This window comes from Talaromyces proteolyticus (genome assembly GCF_021365285.1).
Source record: "Talaromyces proteolyticus strain PMI_201 chromosome Unknown BGW36scaffold_2, whole genome shotgun sequence".
Taxonomy (NCBI): Eukaryota; Fungi; Ascomycota; class Eurotiomycetes; order Eurotiales; family Trichocomaceae; genus Talaromyces; species Talaromyces proteolyticus.
In genome coordinates, this window is record NW_025764278.1 from 589,921 (window position 1) to 614,575 (window position 24,655).

The following is a 24,655-nucleotide window of genomic DNA, read 5'->3' on the forward strand; positions in this document are numbered from 1 at the left end:
AACAGCGTCAGACATGTATACGTCTTATCAAATAGCGCTCTACACAGTATGTGTTGAAATTTCAGACTGGGAGTTTTAATGATATAGGTACTGATGGTCGAGATTTAATCGTCATTTCGACATCCTCGAGAATGAACACCTCTCCATAAAGTGTTCGGGTTTAGGCAATAATGACACAGCGAAAAGTTTTTATAATTATAGAATCGTAACGAAGATGAAAAAGAAAGGAGACAAAAAAAGAAGCAAAAGAGTGGTGAATAACAGCCCTAGCCTTAGCCCTAAGCTGCGCCTGCTCCTACAAAGAGTAGACTTGGCCCAATTTCCTATTTAGGAAGCGGCTACACTACTGCATGCTTGGATGTGAAGACTGTCCTGTTTGAAGTTAGTCAGGTGATTGCCAGAGTTGCATAGACCGACTAAAAGCTTTTATAATGGGTTGTTTCTCGTAACCATCGGCTTTTAGTGCTGTTGCATATTCTAAAATTTTATTTTTATATTGCTCTCTTATATAAGGTTTGGTATTATTATGTGCCAGGTTCAAGGCAGAATCATTATACACCATCCAGCAGTAGACGACGCGTTAAGGGGGCATCCAGATCCTTCTTGTTCTCTTCTTATCTGTCCGCTACTCTTCGCCAGATTTTTGCAGCTATCTAAATATCGTCGTGTCGCGTCCAAGAGTGAGGCGACTTATATGTGCCTAGGGTATTTACATTCTCATGCTAACTCTGGGTCTTCGGGCCAAACAACAGGAAATCCTAGTTGGTCCCGCCTGGCGAGTGTCTGCTTCTTCCAGTTCCAAAATGCAGGTATTCGCTTTTCAGCGCTTACATGACCAAACGTCTCCGACGGGCTAGTAAACCGCAAACTAGCGAGCATACTCGCGAGGTCAAACTCATGCTTCAAATCCCCATCCACAAGTATGCGAATGGTTCCAATCCGTTCATAGAGCTCTTTTCCGTAAAACGCAGTATGATAACTCATACAAAGAATTGAATGGATCTCAGATACAAGGAATGTGGAAGGCCACTCCGGGCGGGTGGTATACCTTTCGAGATCAATATCAGTTTGAAAGCGATTTCGAGTTAGAAAATGCGTGAAATGGTGAGATATCCATTCCTGATAAGTAACCGTATCCGGCGGAAACGATAGTTCAGGCTCCGCAGACTTGAAGTTAAGAACAAGTAACTTAACGGTCACGTCATAATCGTCGAAGGTTAGATTCCTAAATTGTGGCTTGGGTCTACCGGACGTTTCTTTCTTTTCACCGACTGGCCCATATCGGAGAAATCGCTCCAACAAGGCATAAAAGCTCCAGTGAAATCCTAAGTTGCCTCCATCACCAACTTGGCGACGGGCTACTTCTTCTGAGATGATATGGCCAAAGAGACGTACATCCGCGTAGAGTGTGGACACCCGTTTTGTGATATATGGAACCGATAGCCAGGTAGGAAAAAGATCCATGTCATTCAAAACAGAGACGTCTAGAACGTAGGTTGTTGATTTCATGCGGTCAATGACTGTCCTTGTCTCTGCAGATAGTTGTTGATTGGTCAAGAGGAGTGATATACAGTTAGAGGGACAGTGCATGCTGCGTTGTTCGTGATAGATTCCGTGCGGACTATTCCGCCATGCCGAGTAGTCGATGTCTTGGAAATCAACCCGATTAGATTTGGAGGGAGTCTCAGGCGGCGTGTCATGGTTATAGAGGACCTGCCGGATAATGGCCTCGCGAAGCTCTGTGGGTATATCTAGCAAAGAAGGCATATTGACTTGAGACATGAACCTGAAAATATTATTAATATTAATGGAGATATGAACATCTAAGGCGGCTTCCACTATATGTAGTGTGATAAGACGGGTGCCTAAGGGCATGCCTTGCCAAAACTTCCTAATATTATTTCGTCCCTCGAGAAGATAAGTACTTGGCCCCCTTCTGAAATCCGGATGCTCTAAAACATCCACTGCTGACACAGTTGTGCTAGTCGGGGGCTGAAAACCGTGTCTGATTTCAGCCGCAATGCCTCAGCGAATAAGCGAGCCTAAAATTAGCAACCCCTCTTCATAGGCAGCAAAATAAGACTTCTAGCCTCCACTTCCAGGCTATCACACACGCACTCACAGATAGTTGTCGGCGTGCAGGCTGTAACGTATTTCACGACCCACCGGCCACGACAATACACATACAAAATGGCGGTTTTTGTGCATTTATATCTCGGCAAGTCTTATATATTTCAATTTCATAGTATAACATTAGTTTATAGTGTAATAATTTTTAGTTTTATCTCATAATAGTACAAGCACCTTAGCTATTGTGTTGTTGCCTGTAAAAGTCATGTTGTAAATTTGAAGGCCCCCGATGATGGGGCAAAATTAATCAAAGAGGGAATTCAACATGAACGAGGTTTCGAATGTCTCTGCATAGTTCTATATTCCTTATCAGATACCATGGTGTGCAATCTCTCACTATCAGAAGCATGATTGACAAAACAGCCGATTTCGGAACAAACATCGAGACAATTGTCAAGACTCATTACCAGTTTTGTATAGACAGATTGCCCTGCCTTGTCAGGAGTGGCCCTCATATACTTTGCAATGAGCCTCCCGTTCTGGATATCACACTCGGCAGAAGTCCAAGTCCAGCGATGATTTGGAGAAATCGGATCTTTGTCTGCTTGCGCCTGCTCCTCTAATAAAACTACGCCTAGTTTTCCATAAAGCATCAATGTAGCGTCCCATGCACCCTCTCGCCATGAAACTTGATTTAGTAGCATAGCTGCCATCATGCGTATATTATGTACGCGGCACTTGACGATCACTATCCCTAATGCGCTTAAAACCGAGGTGCCGAGTGTGAAGGGGTATCTTGGACGCGATTCATGCAGAAACACGGCACATCGCTCTAAGAGGATTTGGAAATTATTCTCATGCTCGTCAAAGGCCATCTCGGTAGTATCAAGGCATGAAGACACGCATATCCATAGCATCAAGTGTTGGATTCGAAGAACCTGCAGTGTTCGCTTAGTTGGAATATCACCCCCTGAGCAGCGCGAGGCAAGCTCCCTCTTCCAAATGCGAAGTTGTGCGAGGATAGCCTGCTGTCGGGTTTTGAGGGCGGGTGTGGGAGTGGTAGCTTGCATTTGGATCTCCAATGAGTGTCCAATAAAAGCAGCAGTGCAAGTGTAGAATTTATTCCACTGGGTTTGAAGTTTTGTGGTGCTGAAATAACCAGTTTCTTGGAGGTTGAGGCCCTTTGAGATATCCCAGAGAACGATATTGGCCGATTGAGATGCGCAGAACGGTGTAAATGCACTCATTATGGATAAAAAAGGGAGGAACTGCTCTATATCCTCCATATCATTAATAGAATGTGCAGCAAACGGTGTCAGGCGGATTGAACCCGTCTCTCGCCGATACAATTGAAGAGTTCCCCTGAGTAGATTGATGCTGCTTGTAATAAGATGGTCGGCAGACTTTGTATTGCCTTGTAACATCTCAAATGTGATAAAAAGAATTGACGTGATGAGCACTAATCTCGGAGATAAGCTATTTGGCTCAGTTTCGACTCTGTTCCTGAATAATGAAAGTGCTTTGATGAAGTGGCTTGTGGCGGTGGCGTGATGACTATTTAACATGGTTCCAGAAGTCCACTGATACTTTAACAACTGCCGTGGTCTGCAATGCTGAGAATCAAGAGTGACAGCAATCCAAAGTGCGGAAATTGCGAGTATAGATTCTCGAACACAGGTGTCTTGCATACTCTCACAGAGTACTACGTGCGACCAGAAGTCTGACCAACAGTAGCCTGAAAGATCATCGACTAAGTTGGTCCGGAATAGATCAAAATACAAAGCATCCTGCGGATCAAGAATAATCGACTGGGGGTTCCGACGGGGTAAGAGAGGCCGTCCTAGAAGAACGGCTTTGCAAATCTCGATAGGTTCAGATATGCGTGCTGATTGGTTGGTATAACCGTCGCATTTTAAGCCAAATGTCTCGCCTGTACGCCTAATGTCAAATGTGCCATGTTGTGATGCCGACCCTTGACAGCTACTTAAACTGCCTGTTTGCCCGGAGAGTAAACTTACATCTTTGGCAAGTGGGTTTCCCCTCATCACATTTTACTCGGCGAATCTTGCAAGTCATGCAGCCACTGCGGACTTTTGGCTTTCGAGCACGCGAACGTTTCGATGGTGCAGCATCATTTTCTAAGCCATTCAATGTTGCCTTCGAGGGGGCATCGATCTTTTTCTGCAGCTTACGGTATTTCAATGGCATCCGGCTTGTACCTAATCTGGCAACGGAAATTTCCAGTGTCCAAGAGGCTGAGGTATAGCAAGACCTTTAATCGATCCACCGATGACTGAATGAATAATAAGACAAGGACGCATGATGAATTACGGCGATGTCAAACTGTGAGTTTCAACACTAAATGGATACCACTAATCTTAAAATGGCCAATGGGAAATGTAGTACGCGGCTCGCCGTAGAATCCAGCCAATAAAATATTCTTGCTCGTAAAAGGCTCCAGCCAATCACAACAATTCAGCTCAACATTGAGAATATAAAAGTACATCTCAATGCCTCCTGACCCATGAAGATTGAGATTCTACTCAAGCTATTTTTAATAAATTGTATATATATACCGTTCTGGTAACAAATTTGACAACTTCTTTGATCCTCCACTATGTCGGACCTATCTGCCCTTCCCAAAGATTGGATTGTTACTTCAGGCCAGTTTACCAGAACGGCTTACCAGGAGGTCTATCCCGCAATTGACCCGACAAAAGCGGATAATTCTCTCGATGGCAAGACACTGGTATTGACAGGCGCTAGTCGCGGAATTGGGGCGAGAGGTATTGCCCCAGCCTTTGTGAAGGCAGGCGTCAAGGCTATTGTGCTTATCGCCACCAATGTTACCAAACTTGGAAGTGTTGAGGAAGAACTGAAAAAGATAAATCCAAAAATTGAGGTTCTCTCTCTGAGTGTAGATATTACATCTGTTGAGCAAGTCTCCGAAGCCTGGCGTGAAATCAACTCCAGATATCCTCAGGTCCACATTCTCGTCAACAACGCCGGGGTCGAGACTACAGACAGTGATAAGCCTCATGAGCAAGATCCTGATGTATTTTTCAGAAACTTTGTAAGTAGCTCGCAGTTTCATGTTCCTACCATAAGTGAAATTGAACTCTGTAGAGAGGTCCTGGCTAACAATTGTGCTTTGTGAAACCAGGAAGTCAATCTCAAAGGCACTCACACAATGACCCAGCAATTTCTCAAGGCTGCAGTAACGTGGGCTACGGCCGAGGATCCCGTAAGAGTGATAAATATATCTAGCTCGAGCGCCTGGGGTGTGTGGCCTTTTTTGGCCGCTTATTCCAATAGCAAGGCGGCTATTATCCACTATACCACAACCGTTGCCGCCTCATATCCGGGAACTGTGCTTGCCATCGCAGTGAACCCGGGTATGAATGACACTGAAATTCTTCCTTCCGTGCTTCGGGAAGCTGGATTCCAAACTAATGACCCGTTGCTCACCGGTGCGACACTAGTCTGGCTGACGGCAGATCCAGCAAGAAGTCGGTTCTTGAATGGTAGGGTACTTACGGTTGAATGGGATGTGAATGAGCTACTCTCTCGGAAGGAGGAGATTACGAGCAAAAATCTCCTGACCATGCAGTTGAATGCAACTCTTGGGGTCGAGCAATTTGGAAACTGAGTTTGCGCTATAGTACCATAAGACATGCCTTGTACTGTTAGCGGGTTAGGAAATATTAGAAGTGTATTGAGTTTGTCTGAGAAAAATGCACCCTAGCTCCCCGACCAGCATATATTCCCAAGTGTGGAATCACGAGGTTTCTGTGTTCAACCAGTCCTAGAATACAAATAATCCCAGAAACCGGTAACTAAGTTCATGCTTGCCTGTTAGAATGAAAATGGCCACCTATTAAAGCCGCTGGGGTAAAATGGACGCCACGGTTGTGTTCTAAGATTGTAAGTGAAGCCCCATTGTTGCAAAACATTCGGCTGCCATATATCCCGCAAAATGGCCGTATGCGAGGCGGCAAAGCTCAAGATATAGCTATTAAAGAGGAATGGCAAAGTCAACAAACTTCAATAATCTGGTTATCAAGCATGAAACCATATACGAACCATTTCCGCATCTTCTCGTTCCATATGACATTGCTTTTATTTTTCTCATCACTGACGATGCCGCATTCATAGCATTCCCTATATAGATTAATCAATTATCTCATTATTATAAGCCTGAAATTAAGACTAACGAACATATACGCGTCTTTGAAGGCAATCAGAATGGATCTTCGCTCCCACTGAGATAGCTTCGCCAAATTGGTCAAGGGTTCACCAAGGAGTTGTTTTGTGACGATATAGACCACATAGCCTCCCGGTACCGGCATTGCTTCAGTTTGTTTGTCCATCTTCCAGTTAAGAAGACGTGGAGCAGATGAACAGCCAGCGTGGTTCAGTCTTATCAGAGCCTTGAGTTCAGCTTTTACGTCGTTGGGAAATATGCTTGCTTGCTTGGCTCTAGACTCCCATGGCTCACTCTCAGTTCCTTTGTATGGTATTTGCATGTAGATTTTGATAGTTCCGTTGCAGCTGTACCTGGGATTGTAACATTCGTATGTTGCCCATGCTTGGGATGACGTCAACGCTGTTGGGCCTTGCTGGTGGACATTCTCTTCGATCTTGTATCCGGTAGTCCAAAGGTCATCGACAGCTTCATTATGACGCTTTGGAAATAATATTACGTGATTGCTCCAGATGAGGTTGAAGAACGCATGCTTTTTCTTGAGATTCATTATCGGTTACGGACATGAAACGGGTGATAGGTTTGTTGAGAGAAAATTGAAGAGACTGGGCAGAATATTGAGTCTAGGCTTCTACACATAAAGAGAGGTGAAGGCCCGTTTGACATGCATTATGGAAGGGTAATTATTAGGTCATTATTGACATACCTGCATATATTCATCGAGATATTTGTGAACGCAAAGTCATGGTAGGCAGCACGAGAGTAGTATCTCAAGTATTTAAGGAAGTACATTACAATATTAATCCTCAATATCTTCTGCGAGTCCCAACCGAGTGTTAATACCAGTCAGACATTTGTTGTCTAGAATGAAACTGCATCTTGAAAAAGTACGAAACGGGCCTAGCGTGTTGTACCTGGATGGATCCGCCATCTGGGGGACCAATGAATCGTCGAGATTCGCTGCGGGCACAGATTCTTCGTTATCGATAACACTCGCTGTCGACAATTATCCATAACTCCAGACACCGTGTTGTTCTCGCTTTGTCTTCAATTTTCTCCTGTCGTTATTGATACTCCTCCTACCCTGAAATTAGTCCTGACCTTTGCATATATTATATTCCAACGTCCTATCCCCGCGCAGACATGGCAAGCCCACCAAACCCCGCACCAGCTTCGGTGCTTTTTGTTTGTCTGGGCAATATCTGTACGCAATCGAACCCCTTCAGTCACGGAACTACGAATGCACACTGACCAGCTACAGGCCGTTCGACTATGGCTGAGGGTGTCTTCAGATCGCTCGCAGCTCCGCACCGAACATCCCTAATCGGCGAGATCGACTCCGCTGGTACAGGCGCCTACCACGTTAACGACCCTCCAGACTACCGCACAATGACCACGCTGCGAGCGCATGGAATCAAGGACTACAACCACGCGGCACGGAAGGTCACAAAGGACGACTTTCGTACATTTGACTACATTCTTGCCATGGACCAGTATAATCTGCGGGACCTCCTGCGGCTGCGCGATAGTGTGGCTGCTGGGGCCCGGAAGGGAGGCACGCGGGCTGCGACAACGCCAGGGGCGGACGCGAATATTGCAGAGGTGCGATTGTTTGGCGACTTTAATTCGGACGGTACTCTGAACAAACGTGTCGGCGGTGGTCAGGAAATCGAAGACCCATATTATGGCGGAATCCATGGATTTGAAACCGCTTACGAGCAGGCCGTGGGTTATTCGAAGGGGTTTCTTGCATATTTGGAGAAAAAGAAGGCAGGTCCTGAGAATTAAGTTGTTATTAGACATGTAAAGAATTCAGCTTTCAGTTTAAGAGATAGACAGTATAGAGGTGGTGAGAGGTTGATACCCAGCGATTTATTTTATACTACCTTGGCTCCAATGATATGAACAGACTTCATCGTGACCTACCCTAGTAACTTTCATTCAACATTTAGTGATCCATTTTATAGCCCTACAATAATTATGCACCTTATTCCAGCCAGTGCTACGCGGCTTTGCTGCCTGTTGTATCTCTACGGGTCCGAGGCCCCCGGTGGATGTATGCGGAATCCAGCTCAACACCCTCGACAATCACTGTAGGAAGCATTATATTCAACATATTTCACACTTTTTCCTGAAATTTAATAGCTCAATGATAACAAGTAATCTTTCATTAGGAGATATCCAAATTCACCATGAAAGTCGTTTTGTCTGGCAGTACGGGGAGACTCGGTGGTGCAGTACTCACCCATTGTCTCAATCATCCCTCAATAACCTCCATCATTCTTCTCACGCGCCGAGGTATCGAAGACGTGGCTCAAAACCCAAAAGTCAAGGTGATAATAGTCAAGGACTTCACCGCATACGACGAACCTACTATCAGCGAGCTGCAAACAGCCGATGCTGCCATCTGGTGTCTGGGCACATTCAACGGGAACGAGAAAGTCGATATTGAATTCCCTTTCACATTTATCAATACCATTAAATCCCGTCCTTCCAGTCTGGCAAAACCATTTCGATACGTCCAACTGGGCGGCGCTTTTACAGAACCACCTCCAGAAGAGGCCAAACAGGAACGGAGCTTGTGGTTCTTTCAGAACGGACGTCGAGTGCGAGGCGCAGCAGAAGCACGGGTTTTGGAAGCTGCAGAATATGGCGCCGAGAATGAATTTGCGGTTTATCTTGTCAAGCCAGGAGCTGTGCTTGGTGCTGCTATTCCCAAGTTTGCGTGGGGAAGCCTAATCATGGGAACCGATGAGCTTGGGGCTACGATGGTGGATTTGGCAGTACATGGGAATGAGCAGAAGGTGTTTAATAACCAGGAGATTGTGGAGCATGGAAGTAGGTTACTGGGAAATTGAGTTCATAATCTGATGGGAAGACTCAATGTAAATGATGGAAACACTCAATATGGTTGCTTTGTTACCTGTATGAACAAACACGAAGAGCCAAAAACACTGCCACTGCCTCAGCCAACCTCCTATCTAAAGCACCAGAGCCTAGAATGTACACATGTACATATACATTTAACCAACAACCTAACTTCAAGAGAGAGAAAAGAGAAAACTTCTTCTCCAGCCCATCGGATATACCGATGAAATAGTGAAAAAGGCGGATTTGCGTCACTCGGTGGTAGTGCTAGACCGAAGACACTATGCAGCAAGGCGTACGCGAGCGCAGGGGCCCCAGCTGCGAGGTCCAAATTGTGGTATAATCAATGTTGTTCCTACGGAACAATTTCAGAGATTAAACTGAAAAGAACAGATACTACACTTGATCTAAGCCATACGGCAAAGAGAGCTGGAGAGGAAAGAAAAAGAGTTGAAAGACCCGAGGGTGGGTGCTGTTTATATAGGCGGCTAGAGTGGTCCGTGCGCAATAGGCAACAGCAGGCAGCGGGTTTGCTCTGTTTATGCAGTTTGTCTTGTTTGACAGAGTGTCATGTGATCACACAACAATTCGGCAAGGCAAATCTCGTCGCTTTTTCTTTCAACAGCAACGACAGTTCAATCTCACACCACGAATCGATAGACATACAGCCACAATGCCTACTCGTTTGACAAAGACCAGGAAACAGTCAGTCCATTGTCTGAAATTCACTGACGCATTTGCTGACAGAAATAGCCGCGGCCATGTCTCTGCCGGCCACGGTCGCGTAGGAAAGCACCGCAAGCACCCCGGTGGTCGTGGTATGGCTGGTGGTCAGCATCACCACCGCACCAACTTGGATAAGTACCATCCGGGTTACTTTGGTAAAGTTGGTATGCGCCACTTCCACCTCCAGCGCAACCACGAATGGAAACCTACCGTCAATCTGGACAAGGTTTGTACTTGGCTGCATGCCCGTTATATTGGACTTGCTTGCTCATGGTTGATAGCTCTGGACCCTCCTTCCTCAAGAGACCCAGGACAAATACCTCGCTGAAGGAGCCCCTAAAGACACTGCTCCCGTAATTGATCTCCTCGCTCTCGGCTACGCCAAGGTCCTCGGCAAGGGCCGTCTACCCAACGTTCCCGTCGTTGTCAAGGCACGATACGTCAGCAAGGAAGCCGAGCGCAAGATCACCGAAGTTGGTGGTCGCATCGTGCTTGTTGCTTGATTTTATTTGGGGAGATATGGAAAGGAAGAAACAAGATACCCAAAAGCATGTCGATCGCAGGAACGATCAGACAGTGCAAGGAAAAGGCGTTTCAGCGTGGTGGCTGGGTAATGATTCGATCGAATTAGCTTGAAGCTTTAGAAAATTGAATCATTGCCGAACAGACCAATGTGCGTTCTCGTGCATTCGAGCTGGTTGTTCCAGACTCATACCTGATGGTGTTAAAACGCCCAGTGCTGCTCTATATGCAAGGCACGTTTGTTGCTGTGATGGGATCCAAAGTGCACGTACCGCACAGCTATGGCCCGTTAGCAGAGGTAGGTGCTGTAGAACAATGCTGCCCATTCGTAGACCGTAGCTTATGTATCTGGGTTTTGACTTGTCACTCGTAGCTCTGGCTTATATTGAAATAAGTCAATGATTTATAGCTTGGCTGTCGATAGATATGAATACCTATACATGTCTCTACGAATATCTTCTCTTCGCAGTATCGCGCCAAGCGCGTAAGCGAAACTAAGACCAGACGTTATACAATGGATACTGCTTCATGGCAGACTGCAGTGGCGATGCAGCGCCGAGGCGCGGTTGTGGCTCATACATGAAGGCTGCGCGAAATCGAGCTGTGATTGGCTGCTCTATGGTTGGCCCGACAATCAACCCGCATTGCCAACCTTCAACCATGGTCAAGGCAGCACCTTTTCTCCATTCTAATTATAGCAGCTGCATGCTTGTATTATTTGCAACCAATAACTCCTCTTATTAATTAGATATGACTACTAAATGCATCAAACAGTCTTAAATAACCGAGAAGAAGAGCCACAGGACCGACGCCTAACCGCAGTCGACAGTGACGTATGCGGGTTTCACATCTGACTGGACGCTGACAGACGGCGGTGCTGATTCACCTGCCCGATCACTGTTATTTTGCGAGGAAACCCGTTGTCCACAACTGCGCAGTATTGTGCTTCTGAATAGTATCCTGCGCTGTGCCTTTACTTGATTTTCTCCAAAAAATCTGCATACAGTCGCATACAAATACAAATTACTGTTGATCATCATCATATATCGACCGCGCGGCGTGGACCCGCCTAGCTAGACGAATCATCGCGGGTTCCGTTCACTGCGTGCCAGCCAAGAGTAATTTCCCCAAGGACCATTAATCTACGCAACAACTTTTGCTTCCTCCTCGGCTGCGTTTCAAGCATATTATTGCTGCTGCAAGATGTCGCAGTACAATCGTCTAGGTGAGTGCTATTCTCTTTCTGCTATATCGTCCCCCAAGCTGTTTGCTCTGCCTGCTCTGCATGAGCCGCTCCGCTGTATTTGTTTACTAGGACTCGAAGCTAGCTAGATGGACGAACTCAACGCTAAGTCTTCGAGCTTGCGTTGCCTCTGAGTCTATTGAATTTGAGACGATGTTTACCTAGTCAAACCCCTTTTCAAGTCGATCCAGAAACAAAATAATTTTGAAACTGGTCATCATTGTCGCAATTGCACAGCTCGGCACATCAACCGCCACGACACCTATCCTACAGGTGCTGACTGAAACCCTACACAGATCCTTATACAGATGACGGAAATCACTCGCCCTCGATGAATCCCCATCATCTCGATAATCGGACCCCGTCGCCCGGGCGTCCACTGAACCAATCTTCTCATTCATTACATCCCTACCAACATGAAACCGAGTTCCGACCACTGCAGATGCCCTCAACAGATGAGTTGCTGGATCAACCGACGGTACGCCTATCAATTGATAGGATCAGGCTGCGACTAACGTGCGCATAGTATTCCGTTGAAGGCATCAACAACTCCTACGGCCATAATGAGCGATTCGAAGACCACTACCCCCAAAACTACCCCCATGAATATACGTTACGGCCGGAAGAACATCATGACGCCTACTATACCCAGCCGTACGAGCCAACAGGAACTCCTCATGATGATTATGACCTAGCCAACTATCCTCCCCAAAACGCTTCTCCATACCAAGATGACCGTGTTCCAATCTTACAATCCGACAACCCATACGGCCCAAACCCATTCGAGCCTCCGGGCTACCAACAGCCCGGAGAGTACACTGATGACCCTCCTTTACAACCTGAGCCAACTCCGAGTCCGGCGCCGATTCGGCGATGGAAAACCGTGAAAGAGGTTCAGCTTTTCCGTGGAAATTTAGTTCTTGATTGCCCTGTGCCACCCAAGCTGTTGAATCAAGTTCCCCATGCGCAACCACCCGAGCGTGATGAGTTCACTCACATGCGCTATTCCGCTGCTACTTGCGATCCAGCAGATTTCTACAGCGAGCGATTCACGCTCCGACAGACTCTGTTTGCCAAACCACGACACACAGAACTGTTTATTGTCGTTACCATGTACAATGAAGACGAATTCTTGTTCGCGCGCACAATGATCGGTGTCTTCAAGAATATCGAATACATGTGTTCGAGAAGCAACAGCAAGACGTGGGGAAAGGAAGCCTGGAAAAAGATCGTGGTTTGTGTTATTAGTGATGGTCGTGCTAAGATCAACCCTCGCACGCGTGCTGTTCTCGCAGCCTTGGGTGTGTATCAGGATGGTATCGCCAAGCAACAAGTCAACGGTAAGGACGTGACAGCCCATATTTACGAGTATACAACGCAATTGGCTCTGGAATTGAAGGGTACCCAAGTTAGCATCAAAGGACGATCTGCGACTCCAGTCCAGATGGTGTTTTGTTTGAAAGAGAAGAATCAGAAGAAGATCAACTCTCATCGGTGGTTCTTCCAGGCCTTTGGTCGTGTTTTGGATCCAAATATCTGTGTCTTGCTCGACGCCGGTACACGACCCGGCCGCGATTCTGTCTACCACCTCTGGCGAGCGTTTGACTTGGAGCCAATGTGCGGAGGTGCTTGCGGTGAGATCAAGGTCATGTTGGACAAGGGTAAAAAGCTCATCAACCCGCTTGTTGCGGCACAAAATTTCGAATATAAGATGAGTAACATCCTGGACAAGCCTCTTGAATCAGCTTTTGGTTTCATTTCCGTCCTGCCTGGTGCTTTCTCGGCCTATCGTTATGTCGCCTTGCAGAACGACAAGACTGGTCAGGGCCCGCTGGAGAAGTATTTCGCGGGTGAAAAAATGCATGGTGCAAATGCTGGAATTTTCACAGCTAATATGTACTTGGCTGAAGATCGAATTCTTTGCTTTGAAATCGTCACGAAACGTAACTGTCGCTGGCTTCTGTCTTATGTTAAGTCTTCAAACGGAGAAACTGACGTACCTGACCGTATGGCTGAATTCATCCTGCAGCGTCGTCGTTGGTTGAACGGCAGTTTTTTCGCAGCTGTATATGCAATTGCTCACTTCTATCAAGTCGGCAGGAGCAGTCACAGCTTCATGCGGAAGTTCATGCTTGCATTCGAGTTCATCTTTCAGACGATCAACATGCTCTTTTCCTGGTTCGCTATCGGTAATTTCTTCTTGGTCTTCCACATCTTAACACAGTACCTGGGTTCAGCCGACCTCTTAGGAACAGCGGGTAAAGTCTTGGGTGTCGTCTTTGAGTGGATCTATCTGTCCACCCTTGTGGCATGCTTTATCTTGTCTCTAGGCAATCGGCCGCAAGGTTCGAACAAATGGTACATGACTATGGTTTATTTCTGGGTGATCGTTATGATTTACCTTACATTTGCGGCTATATTCGTCACTGTCAGGTCGATCCAGGAAGATGTGAAAGATAATGGTTTCACCTTTAGTGATCTATTTACCAACTCTCAATTCTTCACCATCATTGTATCACTTGCTTCAACATACGTGATGTGGTTTATTGCTTCCTTAGTCTTTTTTGACCCTTGGCACATGTTCACTTGCGTAAGTTATCCTTTCACTCATTTTCAACCATTTCAAAAAACTGACGAGAACAGTTCATTCAATATATATTACTTTCACCAACATATACAAATGTCCTCAACGTCTATGCATTTTGCAATACTCACGACGTTACATGGGGTACAAAGGGAGACGACAAAGCCGAAAAACTACCCTCTGCCAATGTCAAGCCTGGTGGAAAGGTCGATGTTAATATCCCACAAGACAGTGGCGATTTGAATGCGCAATACGATCTCGAATTGTCTGCGTTTGCTAGCAAACCGCCAAAGGAAGTGCGCATTGTCTCCGAGGCAGAGAAACAAGAGGATTATTACAAGGGCTTCCGAAGTGGTGTTGTCTTGATCTGGATCTTTTGCAACTTTGCCCTCGGCGCTGTTGTACTGAGTACTGCTGGGTTGGAAACTTTTGACAACGGCAGCAATGCAACTGACGCCCAGAACAAGCGGGCCAATATTTACATGTCTGTCATCTTGTGGAGTGTTGCTGGTCTGTCTCTTATCAAGTTCTTTGGAGCGATGTGGTTCTTGGTTGTGCGCATGGTAAGATTAACCCCTTTTTTAATAATGCAACATGCTAACGTTGAATCTAGTTCCGCGGAGTTTAATCCAATGTTTATTAGTTCTTGCTTCCTACTGTCAACACCTATGTATATGTTATAACTCCGGCGTGATGGCCGAATCGAGTATATCATATAATGGGCTGGTACGGGTCACGACATGATGCCATGAAAACAGTGCTTTCTTTCCTATCTTTGTATTATGTCTGGGTCTGCTGTATACCCATACTCTGGTGCTTTGTATCTGGATGCTGTTGGCGCTGCTTGTTCTGCGGCTTGTATGAATTAGTTTGGTGATAGATATCAACTGTGAATGAATCGATGATTTATACTAAACCAATACCTATATACAACTAACAACTCCATCTAAAAAATAATGATCATCCATTAAACATGATTCTTCGACTCCACACACAACGCTATTCCACCCAGCACAAGCACCATCCCCAACCATGTCTCCCGCGCAATCACCTTCCGCTCCACATACCATTCCCCAAGCACAGTAAATAGAAATGCTGTCGAATTCGTAATTGGGACCGTAAGCGATAATTCTACCAACACTCATCAGTCCCTCTTCTCCATTCATATAAACCATCCATAAGCAAGGGAAAAGCATACCATGTTTCCCAACAAGCAGGAAAAACCACACACTGCCCGTCAAATTCAAGACTAACGGAATCGCATACGCCGGCGTGCGGAGGAGGTTAACGACCGTCCAGAAAAGAGATTTTAAGCGCCCGAGGATTGTTTTGGGTTGGTTTCCCGCGGTCTGTTGTGTTGTACTGGTTTGTTCTTGGCGTTTGTTGAAGTCTACTGCGGCGCGGCGAATGAAGGGCGTTGTGAAGCCCCAGGCGATGCCGACGAGGATGAAGGAGAGAATATAGTTGAATGCGGAGGGAGCGGGTCCGGGAGGCGGTGTGTCGGGGTCCATTGTGGTGTTAATTGTGTTGGTCGTGGAGGTTTGTTGTTGAAGATGTAAGGTGAGAGGAGAGGAGAGCTAGTATTATTATTGTTGCTTTGCGGAGATTCGGTGGTGGAGATCTAGCCTGAGCCGTGATTGGTGGAAAGACATCTACATTCTTTCTCAACCCCATTGAATTAAGGTTGCATGGTATTTTTTATTGCATTAAAATTTCTGTAGAAGTTTCTAAGTGCTAAGTCTAGGCTGGAGTGACAATTGCAAGCTGTCCCGTGCCAAACAGACCGACTTGGAAGTTTGAGGTAGCTGCTCAAGAGCTTCGAGCAAGATTGACGAAAGACGAGCATATTCGTTGCAAGTAATATCCCCTTGGTTATATTTTCGTCTTACTGTCTTGCTCATCAGCTGTACAGAAGCAACCATATGGTGGGGATATGGGTCAATGGCGATAAATGATGTGTTGATGATATCTTCCAAATCTGAGGATCCATCTTCGGGCGGGTGTACACTGTACGTGTTTTCTAGGCCAAATTTTAGAATATTGAAATATTCAGTTTCAGCCTCTAGTTTTATCTCGGGTAGCTGTAGCAATAAATCTGAGCGGCGAGCTGCCTCGACGGCATCGACGAGAATTAATATCCCTAGATAGTAGTGAAGCAATGTCTCGTACCAATTCAGCCTATTAACCTGGCTTAGTAAATGAAGATTTTCTGCGCACCTGCGCAATATTGGCCGAATTATTGTCTCGAAAATATCAAGTCCGTCAAGAAGAGCCCTCCATGCAAAGAGGACACTGTCCTCATTGACTCCTTCTCGAAGTGCTTCCTTTACTGACGCAATAGTTCTCCAGACGTACAACCGACAAATCCCTGCTGCAGATATTACCTGAGCTGCAATATCATCAGCCACCTCAAAGCCGCCTCTACACCACTCTTTTGCTCTCGGATTGAATAGGTCCACTAGAAACCCTCTAGTAAGCACCCATGCAGGTTCGAGACATGCCCCTTTCAACCCGGTCGATAGAGTGGAGTTGAAGTTCAGTGTTACAGAGTTTGATGTATCCCACGTTACAGCTGCCCAGTATGCTCTGTTTTCTAAATCCACCAACATAGGCGTTAGTTTGGCACTAGGCGCTGCTCTGGTAGTTGCATCTGACCAGCCTGATACCTTGGAGCCGTTAAACTGACAGCTACGAAGCCTTCCGCGGAGCTGCTGAAGTTGTAGCAGTGCAACCTGAGTACATACCACCCCGGTAAGACCGTCGAGTTCTTCATCATCTGAGATGCCCAGGGGAACAGGGGTCTGGCCGAAAAGGTAGAGTGTTAGCACGGACCGATAGGACACGCGGTTGATGACTCTAAGCATGTCTTTTCGACTAGCTCGCCAGTAGTTTCTTGATACTTCAGCATATGTTCTGATATCTAGAGAGTTATTCTGTGCGATAATTGGTAACCAACGAGCTGTATAAGATTTTATCGCGAGGTCTAGGGATCGATCGATTTCATAATTTCTCTCTGATCCCAGGTTTGATGGTTCTGCTGCATTATTTTGTTTCAAATAATGCAATTGGTCATCCAGCAGAGTGTCAAGTTTTGTGAAGAGCTTTATTGGTGGGATGACAGCTTCACTGCTCGGATCGTACCTATAGCCCCATTAACATGTTGCATTGAATACAGATTAGTCAGTTTGAAACGCACACCAGCGGACAACCATTTCTGCCTATCCATCGGCCGAAAATAGTACTGAAGCCACCATGGAAGATCCGATGAGACCATTGAGATACTAGAATATCTGCACTCTGAGCATTTGATATCGAAGATGGGGATGTTCTGGACTTTGACTCTATGCAAGAAGTCATGCTAAATAGAAAGTCAGATCCCTAGAAGAAATTAATGGATATTATACTGACGGAGTATCATTTGTTTTTGGCCAATAAGTCATCCCTTCCACGGTGGTGGAAGACTCACATTCATTTGGCTTAATATCCGGACTAGGTGGTTCCCAGTGAATAAAGGAATCTCTAGCAGCCAAAGGAAATCGATGTCGTTGTGAAGAATCCACTTTCGTATCCTTGATCCACTTGATCAGACGAAACATTTTAGCAAAAATTAACTGTGCAAAAGCGTGATCACTCAGAAATGGCTTTCATACCTCAAATGTGCACCCCTGATTCTTTACAAGACATCTAGAACATGATCCATACCATTGCGTTTCGCCGGGCTGATATCCGTTTTTCGACGCGTCGCAGGCAACGCGGGCTTGGCGACAAGCATCGCAACTAGAGAATTGTGTTCTCCGCGACACTAATTTTTTTCCGTTGAGGTGATCCGAAGGCTTTGGCATGTTTCGACTAGAACTTGCATTCTAGAAATGAAGGTGAGTGAATAAGTAGTCGTTGGAAAGAAGAAGTGACGTTGGTCGATTACTAAGCAAATGGTTGAATGATTAGGGATGGAGGTACATTGACTTAGTCTAATTTTCTAGTATATCTATTAGATATATATCTCATAAAGCGTGCTCATAAGTCTGTTTTTCGTGCCAGTATTCATTTCCCACTTCCTTTGGAGTTGAATTTCACGGGGTGCAAGGGCTTACCGTGTGCTGCACATCAACAGCCTATGTGACAACGGACCTAGACCTGGTACATATTGCAGTAAGCATATCCTTGGACTCCGTTGAGCTAGGTAGCCTATAGAACCCTTATCCCAGGATTTCTGCTGCCTGGGAAACGTGTCTAAGATACAGATTAACTAAGAGTTAAACAAAGACTAGACCAAATTAGGACAAACGACAATATAAAAATATGCTTTTATAGATGAAGCGAAAGAGGAAGCTGGTGGGATGGAGTGGAAATCAAATGCGATACCACGATGCGCTTGAATAAATCATGAATTTCATGTAGTGTCACCTGAGACTACAGCTTGGTAGAGCTTTGCTTATGGCCAAATCTCTCCCGGACATGATCTTCTATCTCCAAGAGAAGGCTGTTCGACATCTTCGATACAACCCTCTGGTGTATTGCGAGAATCCGGTCAGCTACCTCTCGCCACTCTATAACAAGACCCATGTCCACAAATCCTTTCTCACTATGCCACTCAAATGCCTTGACCGGGCAGAGCTTGCCATTTTGCTTTTTAATTTCTCCATCCACCAACACAGTGTCGATATCGCGTATGTTCGAGTGCAGAACAATAGCCATAACCGGATCCTGCTGTGCAACACACGACATAGCCGGGCTAAGAGTTTCGAACACCACTAGGTCCGCCTTTTTGCCCACTTTGATGCTACCTATGTCATCTTCCATACATAGTGCACGGGCACCCTGAATAGTACCCATGTTGAACGCATCAACGGTCTTGTGGGATACTTCCCTCGGCCACTCGCCATTTCGGATGTGAGTCCTGCTCTCTATGCCCCTTGCAGTCTGCAAGGCGACACGCATCTCATTGACCATACTGCCGCTCGTTGCAGAATGACAATCGACCCCTAGGGAGCAAATTGGATCGATGCCAGGGAGGTCGGCGCGGAAGCAGACAGGAGGACCAACGGCCATGGCGAGTTCCGTATTCGGGGTGGCCGAGACAAAGCAATTGGCATTGTGCATCAATTTGACGTCGTCTGCGGTAGCCCCGCCGGCATGTGAGAGAACCATGCCCTTTTGAAGAAGACCATACGACTTTAGCAAGACAGGCAAGCTCTCGCTATCCCGAACAAAATTCTGGATGAAATGAGATGTAATTATCTTCGTCCCAAGGGACTTGGCCCTCTCAAAAACACCCACGACAACTTCTTTCGAAAGATGGTAGAAGTCAAACCCTAACCCCAGCTTAACTCGAGACTCCGGGTCATTTAGCGGGTGAGAGGTGGCAAGTTGCTCAAAGGCCTGCATAACCCAGTCTGGCAAAGGATCAGGCGAGAACTCGACTTTTGGCATGGTGGCTGCCAGTGTAGCTACTGGGGTATAGCCAAATATCGAGCGGATGCCTGACGAGAGGGTACCTGCAATGGCTGATGGACCTAGATTGATAATTGTTAGTGTTACGGGCTTTCATGGGAAAGAGCTGGACATGCTATGGTCTTTGGACCAGTTCATATGGGCATGATCCATAGTAGTGGTAGTTCCGGCATCAACAGCCTCCAAATTGCCCGCTAAATTTGCCCAGAACATGTCGTCAGAAGTGAGCACCAAGCCGGCCGCGTGTACTGGAGAGTATAAGTTACCATTTACATTCACTTTTATTGGAAGCGGAACGAACCTATTGCCAAGTAGGGAAAGAGAGCGGTATCTCCAAAAAGCCCCTTCAGCGGTGACTGCCATACATGATGATGGGTATCAACAAAGCCGGGCGATATAATCTTGTCAGAGCAATCGATGATATGGCACCCATCAGGTGCCGAAATTGAGGCTTCAATCTTGGAGATCCGGTCCCCTTCGATGAGAACATCGGCCTTTTGAGGCAATATACGGTCCTGATCACCATGGATAAGGACGGTTCCACCTCTCAGGAGCTTGGAGGGCTTGCGAATGATAGTTGCGCTCCCTCTCAACAGTGAAGTCATAGTGATGGAATGGAGTTTAGGTAGAAATTGGACTTATGAAACTACTTGGTAGAGGTCAGAATGAAATAGTTACAGAAGGTGCATTTTATAAGCTTGGTAGTGAAGATTTCTGGCTCGAACAGAAGCACTAATAGGCCCTGAGGATGGATCATGATGTCCATGGAATCGGAGATATAATCGGTGCTAAGAACGTAAGTCCGCAGCTTTTGTCTACTCATTCCAATACCAAGGATCTGCTATGAGTGAGAAGTCCAGTTCGCAGACCGAGGCGATTTTGGATGGTAATTCGTTGAATTTGGTTGGTAACTATCGACGGAGGTTACTGGGCACCAGTAACGTAATCAAACACGCACGTAACCGAGCAGACACGTAACCGAGCGCTCAGGTAACAACTCTTGCAACTAGACCTCTGCGGCGCGGGGTCATGTACCTAAGCAAAAGATTAACAAGATTCGAAACGTAAAAAGGCAGAGGAATTTACAAGCAGTTTCCTCGGTCAATTATCTCCTGAGAACTGACTCCTTATTACTATAGACTAAACTGTCGGAACAAAAATTATATAAGTATCTGTGCACACAGACAGCGAAAAGCCTGAGGGATCAATGATAATACTAATATAAGGGTCTGCAAAAGTCAACAATTTATTCCTCGCGGTACTCAAAAATTACCTTAAGCTTTCTCTTTGCTCAAGATGGTCAAACTCGAGCTTTTTGAAGTTGATCATGTTCGTATCCTCGCATCTGCATCCGAATCGACACTAATAAATTTGTACAGTGGATCTTATCTCGCAGCTCATCTACCGTCAAGCACAATCTCGCGCATTCCTATTGTCTTCCTAGGTCGATTGGCGACCTACAACGGCAGACCGGGGATTCCGATGTGGGTGTTGAAGCTTTCTCCCCCATTCTCTCCAAAGCATTGGATTATGGCCCTATGAAAGGGTCCGAATCGCTACGATCCAAAATCTCCCATTGGTACTCGACCGAATCATCCGGTGATTTGACAATAGAGAATATAATCACGACTCCTGGGGCATCATTGGCAAATTTTCTTGTGGTATTTGCCTTGTTGGGCCCGGGTGATCATGTTATCGTGCAGTATCCCACATATCAGCAGCTCTATTCCCTCCCAAAATCCCTTGGAGTAGATGTCAGTCTTTGGGAAACAAAGAAAAGTGATGACTGGAAGCTTGATTTGGAAGAGCTCAGAAGACTCATTCAACCGAATACAAAAATGCTCATCATTAGGTGAGCCTGTCGTTATGTTCCCCCCTTGCCTCGCACGAACAACTTTAACCTTGGGTTCATACTTCTAGCAATCCGCAAAACCCAACTGGTAGAATCATTCACAAATCTACCCTTGAAGAGATCGTGAAAATCGCGAGAGAACACTCGATGACAATTTTCAGCGATGAAGTTTACCGTCCGCTTTTCCACTCAATCTCTAAAACAGATACAGAATATCCGCCTTCAATTCTGTCAATGGGTTATGAAAATACAGTTGCCACCAGCTCCTTATCAAAGGCATACTCGTTTCCAGGACTTCGCGTTGGGTGGGTCGCTTCTCATAGCTCCAAGGCTATCGATCTTTGTGTTAATGCACGATCGTACGCCCTTATCACTGCCAGCCAGATTGACGAATATCTTGCCTCCTTGGTCCTAAGCCCTTCCTTGGCCCAGGGATTGATCGAAAGGAATTGCACTCTGGCAAAAGAAAATCTCAACGTGGTACAGTCTTTCATCGATAAAAATAGTTCAGTCTGTGAATGGGCGAGGCCTGTAGGAGGACCCATTGGCTTCATCAGATTTACCCGAGCTGGTAAGCCTGTTGATGACTTGGAATTATGCACTGCGCTTCTCGAGGAAAGAGGAATTCTACTTGTGCCAGGGCGGAAATGCTTCGGAGATGGAGTTAAGTTCTCTGGTTATGTGCGTCTTGGATTCGGGGGTAAAACAGAGGAGCTGAAAGCAGCTTTGGAAGACTTGCAAATTTTCATTCAGGAGAATTACGCGAATGTGCCCTTATCTACTGGATCTTAGGTCTGCGTCTATCTGTGTAACTTCTATTCCTGATCCGACTACAATCGACATACATTGTCGGCCTCCTCTCAGATAGAGATTGGGGATGTGTATGTATAGGCGAGAATAAACTACCCGTACTAGAAGAATTGAAAAGACAACAACTTAACAAGTGCTCACATGCTTCAATAGAAATTTATATATTCATACTCGCATTCCTTTATTCTTTCAGGAGCCCTAACGATTATCTTACTTTCCTTATAGGGATAGCTTAAGAGAGAAAGAGAGATCGCAAAGAAATATATATTCAGTAGCTAGCAATGATCTTGCTGCGGGCCAAAGCGCATCTCAGACAAGTTCCTACTAGCCAACAAGTTATCTACTTTACTTCAATATATCCAGCTTTTCCTGATCCTTGTGTCAACTGTGAGATCTCATAACCTATGTGGAGTTTTACCACGTAGAGGAGTATCCACCGCTTTCTAAATAATTGGTACTTTATGGCAGAAATCAAGGTCAAATTTAATATTACATACCAGCCCTCCTCAAGGGAACGGGTTATACGTCCCGACTCCCTGACAGGCTCCATCCACTTCAATACCATTAATATACTGAATCACCTTACCATCGGCTCCAAAGCGAATAAGACCTTCTCTAGACCCATTACTGGCGACTAACGGTTCCCAGCCGATCTTCTGCGGACCGTGATAGGGATCTTTTGCGAACGCAAGGATATGATCTTGCATATTCCGGCTGACTTCGGTCTCGAATTCAGTGGCATTGGCCAGATTTGTCAAAATCCCGTAGGTACCAAAATTCATTGGCACGTCGCTACCATGGTACGCACCCAGCCATTTGAACGGATTGAGATTTGGAAATGTGCCCGCATGTTGATATCGGAAGACAGGAATGCCTAACCGATTGCGTTCGACGGTTGAGTTATACGTCGGGCATATCCAGTCGGCGAGATCGTACGCGAGAACGAGCGCCTGGTCTGGACCCGCCGTTAGATTGCTAGGTAACGGGACCAGTGACGACATCTCGTTGGCGACATTGGAGATGATCGCTGGCCGGTGGGCAACTTTGCCAGCGCGCGCACGGGCTGCGTAGTCCGAGAAGATGATGGACTCATCTGCCACCAGTATGAAGTTTAGTGCTGGCTGTTGGCCACTGTCTGCATACTGCCCTACAAAATTCTCAATCTGCTTGAATGATACCTGGCGCATGCACTCCAGCTCTGCAATCCCATCACTGTCATTGGCGAACTGGCAGCCGAATTTCCTTGCTACGAAGCTGAAGTTTGAGTACGTTGTGTCAGTCACCGCGGAACCACTAAAGACAGTGCCCGACTGCAGGAAGTAGGCATGGGCGATAGGGTCATCATAGAAGGCATGGGCGTGAGCGTCGGCAGATATAGAACCGGCCGACTGACCCCAGAGTGTGATTTTCTCAGGATCACCTCCAAACTGTGCGATGTTATCCCGTACCCACTCGAGTGCAGCCCGCTGATCCAGAGTCCCCAGGTTCTGATCCGTCAGACCCCGCGCATTTGGGAAACCAAAAATGTTAACCCGATAGTTAATTGTAACGACGAGATGTGACTGCGAACGTTCGACCCAGCCCGTTGGTACCTGGTACGGGATATCCACGCCGCCAGTGGTGAAGCCTCCTCCCGACATGAAGAACAGAACAGGCAGCTTCGAATGAAACGTTGCGTTCGCGGGCGTCCACACAGCCAGATACAGGCAGTCTTCCGAAGTATCCACCCCAACAAGGCCAGATGTGTCGTTCTGGTTTCCATTATTGATAAGAGTGCCTCCTGAAAAGTACTGGTTGTTCAATGAAGGAATCTTCGAAACGAATTGGGGACATGATGGCGGGAAGGTGTACGAATCGTGGTGCTCAGTGGACGGGGGGAGCTTTTGCGGTCGCAACCAGCGACGTGATAGGACTGGTGGTTCAGCGAAGGCAATAGAGCGGAATTGACGTGTCTTGGGGAATTTGGGATCAATCAAACCACCGTATTTTCCTGTTGTGGTTGTGACGATGAGTTGATTTTCAGTGCGATAGACGTGTTCACCGAGAGCGGCGTTAGCCGCTAAAGCAATGACTGAAAGGAATGTAAACTTCATGTCGAGCAGTTAATATGAGGAATACCCCATGTAACTGCGCATTATGCCGATTTGAAGTCATTTAATTACAATTTTGGCTATCCATAGGTTATAAATCAATTTTCCTTGGTACCCCTTTCTTCAATAATCCCGAAATATTACCTGAGATTTTGATTGCGTGGCTGTCAGCACTCTGAGATCTAAATTTTATATATGGAGAAATAAATATGGTATCTATAGCATTACTGGT

At 46.2% G+C, this 24,655-nt stretch overlaps 13 protein-coding genes across 13 annotated transcripts; 6 read left to right on the plus strand and 7 right to left on the minus strand.

Moving 5' to 3' along the window:
- Positions 1-591: 591 nt before the first annotated feature.
- BGW36DRAFT_403685 (uncharacterized protein) lies at positions 592-1,875 on the minus strand. The gene is made up of 2 exons (XM_046218905.1): positions 1,714-1,875; positions 592-1,649 (listed from the first exon to the last, which is right to left on the minus strand). The coding sequence occupies exon 2, from the start codon at positions 1,588-1,590 to the stop codon at positions 718-720; it is 873 nt and encodes a 290-aa protein (XP_046076263.1). The 5' UTR covers positions 1,591-1,649; positions 1,714-1,875; the 3' UTR covers positions 592-717.
- A 515-nt stretch (positions 1,876-2,390) lies between these two features.
- On the minus strand, positions 2,391-4,278 carry BGW36DRAFT_354675 (uncharacterized protein; the record flags this gene model as incomplete). Its single annotated transcript, XM_046213550.1, has 2 exons — positions 2,391-4,063; positions 4,089-4,278. The coding sequence occupies 2 exons, from the start codon at positions 4,276-4,278 to the stop codon at positions 2,391-2,393; spliced, it is 1,863 nt and encodes a 620-aa protein (XP_046076264.1).
- A 409-nt stretch (positions 4,279-4,687) lies between these two features.
- Positions 4,688-5,719, plus strand: BGW36DRAFT_354676 (uncharacterized protein; the record flags this gene model as incomplete). The annotated part of the gene is made up of 2 exons (XM_046213551.1): positions 4,688-5,143; positions 5,234-5,719. The coding sequence occupies 2 exons, from the start codon at positions 4,688-4,690 to the stop codon at positions 5,717-5,719; spliced, it is 942 nt and encodes a 313-aa protein (XP_046076265.1).
- Positions 5,720-6,104: 385 nt separating this feature from the next.
- Positions 6,105-6,824, minus strand: BGW36DRAFT_422817 (uncharacterized protein; the record flags this gene model as incomplete). The annotated part of the gene is made up of 2 exons (XM_046219759.1): positions 6,105-6,231; positions 6,289-6,824. The coding sequence occupies 2 exons, from the start codon at positions 6,822-6,824 to the stop codon at positions 6,105-6,107; spliced, it is 663 nt and encodes a 220-aa protein (XP_046076266.1).
- A 442-nt stretch (positions 6,825-7,266) lies between these two features.
- On the plus strand, positions 7,267-8,195 carry BGW36DRAFT_369039 (putative low molecular weight phosphotyrosine protein phosphatase). Its single transcript, XM_046215070.1, has 2 exons — positions 7,267-7,478; positions 7,536-8,195. The coding sequence occupies exons 1-2, from the start codon at positions 7,418-7,420 to the stop codon at positions 8,060-8,062; spliced, it is 588 nt and encodes a 195-aa protein (XP_046076267.1). The 5' UTR covers positions 7,267-7,417; the 3' UTR covers positions 8,063-8,195.
- Positions 8,196-8,354: 159 nt separating this feature from the next.
- BGW36DRAFT_369041 (uncharacterized protein) lies at positions 8,355-9,557 on the plus strand. The gene has a single exon (XM_046215071.1). It carries the CDS (start codon positions 8,467-8,469, stop codon positions 9,130-9,132), a length of 666 nt encoding a protein of 221 aa, XP_046076268.1. The 5' UTR covers positions 8,355-8,466; the 3' UTR covers positions 9,133-9,557.
- Positions 9,558-9,815: 258 nt separating this feature from the next.
- BGW36DRAFT_287644 (putative 60S ribosomal protein L28) lies at positions 9,816-10,371 on the plus strand (the record flags this gene model as incomplete). Its single annotated transcript, XM_046210522.1, has 3 exons — positions 9,816-9,847; positions 9,896-10,094; positions 10,150-10,371. The coding sequence occupies 3 exons, from the start codon at positions 9,816-9,818 to the stop codon at positions 10,369-10,371; spliced, it is 453 nt and encodes a 150-aa protein (XP_046076269.1).
- Positions 10,372-11,964: 1,593 nt separating this feature from the next.
- Positions 11,965-14,900, plus strand: BGW36DRAFT_287189 (chitin synthase; the record flags this gene model as incomplete). The annotated part of the gene is made up of 3 exons (XM_046210489.1): positions 11,965-12,111; positions 12,160-14,223; positions 14,277-14,900. The coding sequence occupies 3 exons, from the start codon at positions 11,965-11,967 to the stop codon at positions 14,898-14,900; spliced, it is 2,835 nt and encodes a 944-aa protein (XP_046076270.1).
- Positions 14,901-15,123: 223 nt separating this feature from the next.
- On the minus strand, positions 15,124-15,770 carry BGW36DRAFT_369049 (uncharacterized protein). The gene is made up of 2 exons (XM_046215072.1): positions 15,416-15,770; positions 15,124-15,348 (listed from the first exon to the last, which is right to left on the minus strand). The coding sequence occupies exons 1-2, from the start codon at positions 15,726-15,728 to the stop codon at positions 15,185-15,187; spliced, it is 477 nt and encodes a 158-aa protein (XP_046076271.1). The 5' UTR covers positions 15,729-15,770; the 3' UTR covers positions 15,124-15,184.
- Positions 15,771-15,925: 155 nt separating this feature from the next.
- On the minus strand, positions 15,926-18,077 carry BGW36DRAFT_369051 (uncharacterized protein). The gene is made up of 4 exons (XM_046215073.1): positions 17,868-18,077; positions 17,626-17,795; positions 17,414-17,575; positions 15,926-17,358 (listed from the first exon to the last, which is right to left on the minus strand). The coding sequence occupies exons 1-4, from the start codon at positions 18,057-18,059 to the stop codon at positions 15,945-15,947; spliced, it is 1,938 nt and encodes a 645-aa protein (XP_046076272.1). The 5' UTR covers positions 18,060-18,077; the 3' UTR covers positions 15,926-15,944.
- A 553-nt stretch (positions 18,078-18,630) lies between these two features.
- Positions 18,631-20,438, minus strand: BGW36DRAFT_403692 (uncharacterized protein; the record flags this gene model as incomplete). Its single annotated transcript, XM_046218906.1, has 3 exons — positions 19,973-20,438; positions 19,788-19,919; positions 18,631-19,733 (listed from the first exon to the last, which is right to left on the minus strand). Exons 1-3 carry the CDS (start codon positions 20,274-20,276, stop codon positions 18,631-18,633), a joined length of 1,539 nt encoding a protein of 512 aa, XP_046076273.1. The 5' UTR covers positions 20,277-20,438.
- A 239-nt stretch (positions 20,439-20,677) lies between these two features.
- Positions 20,678-22,467, plus strand: BGW36DRAFT_333932 (aspartate/tyrosine/aromatic aminotransferase). Its single transcript, XM_046212897.1, has 3 exons — positions 20,678-21,000; positions 21,051-21,523; positions 21,592-22,467. The coding sequence occupies exons 1-3, from the start codon at positions 20,968-20,970 to the stop codon at positions 22,313-22,315; spliced, it is 1,230 nt and encodes a 409-aa protein (XP_046076274.1). The 5' UTR covers positions 20,678-20,967; the 3' UTR covers positions 22,316-22,467.
- Positions 22,468-22,662: 195 nt separating this feature from the next.
- Positions 22,663-24,477, minus strand: BGW36DRAFT_369056 (Alpha/Beta hydrolase protein). Its single transcript, XM_046215074.1, has one exon. The coding sequence runs from the start codon at positions 24,424-24,426 to the stop codon at positions 22,840-22,842; it is 1,587 nt and encodes a 528-aa protein (XP_046076275.1). The 5' UTR covers positions 24,427-24,477; the 3' UTR covers positions 22,663-22,839.
- Positions 24,478-24,655: the final 178 nt, after the last annotated feature.

What these genes read in the sequence shown, in the direction of transcription:
- BGW36DRAFT_369051 (XM_046215073.1), bottom strand. Translation starts at nt 18,059, where the DNA reads ATGCCAAAGCCTTCGGATCACCTCAACGGAAAAAAATTAGTGTCGCGG. An exon ending in CCAAAAACAAATGATACTCC is followed by an intron (nt 17,576 to 17,625) that starts GTCAGTATAATA and finishes CTTTCTATTTAG; the next exon opens with CATGACTTCTTGCATAGAGT. An exon ending in AGAAATGGTTGTCCGCTGGT is followed by an intron (nt 17,359 to 17,413) that starts GTGCGTTTCAAA and finishes ATGGGGCTATAG; the next exon opens with GTACGATCCGAGCAGTGAAG.
- BGW36DRAFT_369056 (XM_046215074.1), bottom strand. Translation starts at nt 24,426, where the DNA reads ATGAAGTTTACATTCCTTTCAGTCATTGCTTTAGCGGCTAACGCCGCT.
- BGW36DRAFT_369041 (XM_046215071.1), top strand. Translation starts at nt 8,467, where the DNA reads ATGAAAGTCGTTTTGTCTGGCAGTACGGGGAGACTCGGTGGTGCAGTA.
- BGW36DRAFT_333932 (XM_046212897.1), top strand. Translation starts at nt 20,968, where the DNA reads ATGGTCAAACTCGAGCTTTTTGAAGTTGATCAT. An exon ending in AGCTTTTTGAAGTTGATCAT is followed by an intron (nt 21,001 to 21,050) that starts GTTCGTATCCTC and finishes AAATTTGTACAG; the next exon opens with TGGATCTTATCTCGCAGCTC. An exon ending in ACAAAAATGCTCATCATTAG is followed by an intron (nt 21,524 to 21,591) that starts GTGAGCCTGTCG and finishes TCATACTTCTAG; the next exon opens with CAATCCGCAAAACCCAACTG.
- BGW36DRAFT_403685 (XM_046218905.1), bottom strand. Translation starts at nt 1,590, where the DNA reads ATGCACTGTCCCTCTAACTGTATATCACTCCTCTTGACCAATCAACAA.
- BGW36DRAFT_369049 (XM_046215072.1), bottom strand. Translation starts at nt 15,728, where the DNA reads ATGGACCCCGACACACCGCCTCCCGGACCCGCTCCCTCCGCATTCAAC. An exon ending in CCTGCTTGTTGGGAAACATG is followed by an intron (nt 15,349 to 15,415) that starts GTATGCTTTTCC and finishes GAGTGTTGGTAG; the next exon opens with AATTATCGCTTACGGTCCCA.
- BGW36DRAFT_369039 (XM_046215070.1), top strand. Translation starts at nt 7,418, where the DNA reads ATGGCAAGCCCACCAAACCCCGCACCAGCTTCGGTGCTTTTTGTTTGT. An exon ending in TGTTTGTCTGGGCAATATCT is followed by an intron (nt 7,479 to 7,535) that starts GTACGCAATCGA and finishes GACCAGCTACAG; the next exon opens with GCCGTTCGACTATGGCTGAG.